The sequence below is a fragment of the Gavialis gangeticus genome, unplaced genomic scaffold (genome assembly GCF_001723915.1).
Source record: "Gavialis gangeticus isolate Ggan-Ray unplaced genomic scaffold, GavGan_comp1, whole genome shotgun sequence".
Classification (NCBI taxonomy): Eukaryota; Metazoa; Chordata; order Crocodylia; family Gavialidae; genus Gavialis; species Gavialis gangeticus.
In genome coordinates, this window is record NW_017728995.1 from 31023673 (window position 1) to 31027330 (window position 3658).

The 3658-nt window shown below is 41.4% G+C and overlaps 1 protein-coding gene across 1 annotated transcript in view; it reads right to left on the minus strand.

The window, feature by feature from the left end:
- The window catches only part of ARMC9 (armadillo repeat containing 9), a 128192-nt gene that overhangs the window by 70657 nt on the left and 53877 nt on the right, over window positions 1–3658 (minus strand). The window contains exons 10-11 of the mRNA XM_019503435.1: window positions 1703–1737; window positions 76–187 (exon numbers count right to left, since the gene is read on the minus strand). Coding sequence (XP_019358980.1) covers window positions 76–187; window positions 1703–1737 — 147 coding nt within the window. The remainder of the gene's footprint in view (window positions 1–75; window positions 188–1702; window positions 1738–3658) is intronic.

The following is a 3658-nucleotide window of genomic DNA, read 5'->3' on the forward strand; positions in this document are numbered from 1 at the left end:
ACATACCAGACTGTGGCTCTGGCCCTGAAGAAAGGAGGTATGTTTGCTCATCCACAGAGAAGCCTTCACACTTACCCAGCGCAGGGCCTGCAGTAAGAAGGCTTTGAGGCGATCACTCCCAAAGACCAAATCGTTCTTCAACCTCTCATAATCCAATGAGGGCAACAATGGCACTTCCTGCATTTTCCTATGCAGCAGATGAAAAAAGGCACTTTCACTAAAACCATGTCAAATGACTTCTTCAGGCACAGCTGAAGTTAGGTAACTCAGGAAAACAACCTTGGTTCCACACAAGCAATTTCTACATGTCTTTCCTTTAAAATGACATTAAACACCATGTTTTTAAATGCTTTTCTTATATCTATTACCAATATTTATTTAAAATAGCAGAAGTCAAAGAAACTTTATGAAACTGGGGTTAGCTTTTCACCATTTCTGTTTGTTTATCGATAACCTTTTGCTCATGTTGGACAGTGGTCAACTGGTTATCGTAACAGTCAAGGTTACTCCGTTTCACTTCCTGGTCACACATACTAGCACAATGCCAGTGCTGTGCGTCTCTGCTCCACCAGGGAACACTCTAGTTTTGTAAAGCCGCTTTCACGAATTTATTTTTATTCTGAAGAGTGAAATTTGAGGTTCCACTAATGTTATTTCTATTCATATCAGATTCCCCAGATATCTACCTCCCTGCCCTATCCCCTAAATTCTACATCTACCACAAAGTGAGTGCATACATCCAGGACAAAAATACTCGATGGGTGCGTCTACATGAGACACTAAATGCACAGTAGACTAATTCTCCTGCGCATTAGCAGATCATGGCGAAAGCCATGCTAATACACTAATGTGCGGCAGAATTAATCTACTGTGCATCAGTATCACTTAAAAGGTGCACGCCGATTACTGCGCATCGAGTTAATACCTATTATTACAGGTACTAAACTTAATGCGCAGCAACTACAGCACATTAATGAACATGTAGATGCGCCCAATCAGACAAAAAACAAAAACAGACAGGCATATGATTATCATTCCCTCTTATAAGTCTAAGTTACTAAATCCATTGAAAAACTGGATCTAGGAATGCATAACATTGAGTTTAAGTAGGCATTCTTCCTTCTTCCTGCATTTCTGGGAAGCCAACCAATTATGACCACAGAGCTGCAAGTTTGAATGCAGCAACTGTGAAAAACACAGCCACCAAATGAGAGCGAGTAAAATCCTGTGTGGAAAGGCATAGCTATAGAAGTAGAAGCATTTTGGTGAGACTGAAATCTTGACGATCTAGGGTTCAGAACCGGAGGCTGAACCCCACTGCATTCATATGCAACATTTGTGGGTAACAGAATAGGCGCAAGGTTCACAGAGGTGAGCAATTCTCAGTAGCAGTTAAGTGGTGGATTTAGCTAACAGTGGGCATGTCTACATGTGTGCTTTAATGCGCATTAGCCTATCTTAATGTGCATTAAAGTGCCACAAAACACTGCTCTTTAGCTAATGCACATTAAAATAGGTTAATGCACCTTTTTGTAGTACTTCATAATGGAGATACTAAATTTAATCAGCTAATGCACATTAATGAACATGTAGATGCACCCAGTCTCTCTCTCTCTCTGTATATATATATTATATACACACACACGCACGCACGCACGCACGCACGCACAGAACCAAGTTGATATTAGTTAGAAACACTTACACAGGGACGAGAGATGCTCGCAACATTGTTGATGCCTGGATAAAAATAAGAAGGACATCTTAGATATTAATCCGAATGTGACAGAGGCAGTGCTTATTAGTCAAGTTAACAGTATCCCTTTTCACCAGGGAAAGGAGCTTTGAAGTCTTTCACTACTACCATCCTGATGCCATTTAGAAGCACAACCAAAGCTCGCTGGAGGGGACTGGTTTTACTTCACTGAGAGCTGGCTCAGAACATCCTTTCCATGCAAAAAGGCCATTTTCAGTATGATTGAGACCAATGCTTCTCTTTGCAGATATAATCTGGAAATTACTCCAAACCTAACCATTTCTAAAAGAACAATGATGAAAGGGAGCAAAGAAACACAGATCCGGAATCAGTAGACTATTGTAAGCAGTGATGATTACTATTTCATTAAGCATCAAGCCCCCTTAGGAAGGTGAAAGGCTACTAGGGTGTTTATTAGTGATATAAACATCTTTAATGCATTAAAAACCCCTGTACAGTCAAATGCACACAGACATACATGGACACGCACACAGTTTCCAATCGCCTACCATTCCTATTTTGCTGCTCATAAAATGAGAAGCATTAGTATGCTTGGTGCTGTAAAGAACTGAGGAAGACCATGCCTGAGCCAAACAATGTACACAAACTGGGCTGCCACGAATAGCACCTTGTAACAGATCATTTTGCTGGTCCTGCCTCAGATAAGCTATATCAAATCAGTTCATTTCCTTGTTTGCAGTATTTTATCAGTGAGCAGATATAGCTGTTTCTGCATAAATCAGAACTTCTGAATACCAGCAGTATGCTATGTACCTATTTTTATAAGTGACCTTTGCTCATGTTAATTGTGGGCAGGCCCAGGAACAAATACTTTTGGCACAAAAGGTTTTTGTGTCAGGCATTCTGCTGATGTCAACTGGGTGCAATATTCACAGAATATTCAGTGTCTTCTTTTTGTGATGATTGCATCTACTCACTTTCAAAAAATCTCTCATTACCACTTACACCTTTAAAATTGGTCTTCTCTTATACCTTAGGCTCTTTCAAGAGAGACTATAAAATCAATGTCTATTGTCTAATTTAAAACGGAGAGATTTAGAAGACAAAGGGCATGAAATACCATAGAGAATATTGAATTTCTCCATCTGACATAGCATTGAACACTTCGATTTCACAGTGGTCAGAAGTATCCTTACTAATACGAGGAACATTTCTCTCTGAAACAGGATAAGCCTATAGTGAGTTGCATTAGAAGGTATTCCATATTATGTTTAAGTCAATGAATATTTGCACATAATAGGAAATTAAAGGTTCTTAGGCCTTCAGATTAACCTATCTTGACAGCAGTTCTCCCATGTTACAGAACTTGCTTTTCGCAGTGGAAAAGTTTTTTGAATGTATCGTTTACCTTAAACTTATTACTCACTTTCTTTGATATGTGGATAGCTACCAAAGGTAAGTTTTGTTTTAAGAAAGCCTTCCCTTGATCAAAAGCTACCATCTCCTACTTGAGCCTGAAATGAAGTCACAAATTATTTCTACCACCTCAATCAGCTCCACCGCTATCAAGAGAGCAGTGACTTCGCAGCTAAGCCTATGCAAAGCAGCTAGTATTCGCTTTGGATTTGGATTCGGCCAATTTGGGGGACAGTCACTCAATTCAGTGTCCCGAATCGATTCCGGAGAATGTGATTCGGACATTCGGCTGCTGCCAAATCTCTGAATTGCTCAGGCCCATCCCCCGCCTGCTCTCCCAGCCCAGCAATGGCTGCCCCACCTGCCTCCCCTCACCTGGGGGGGAAAAAAGCCCCCACTCACAGGGTGCTGCCAGGCAGGGGGCTGATCCCCACTGCCCCGCACTGTGTGGGGGGCTCTGCATGAGCTCCCCAACTCCACCTGCTGTCCCACCCACCCCAGCTCTGGCCCTTTATGGAAAAAAAAACT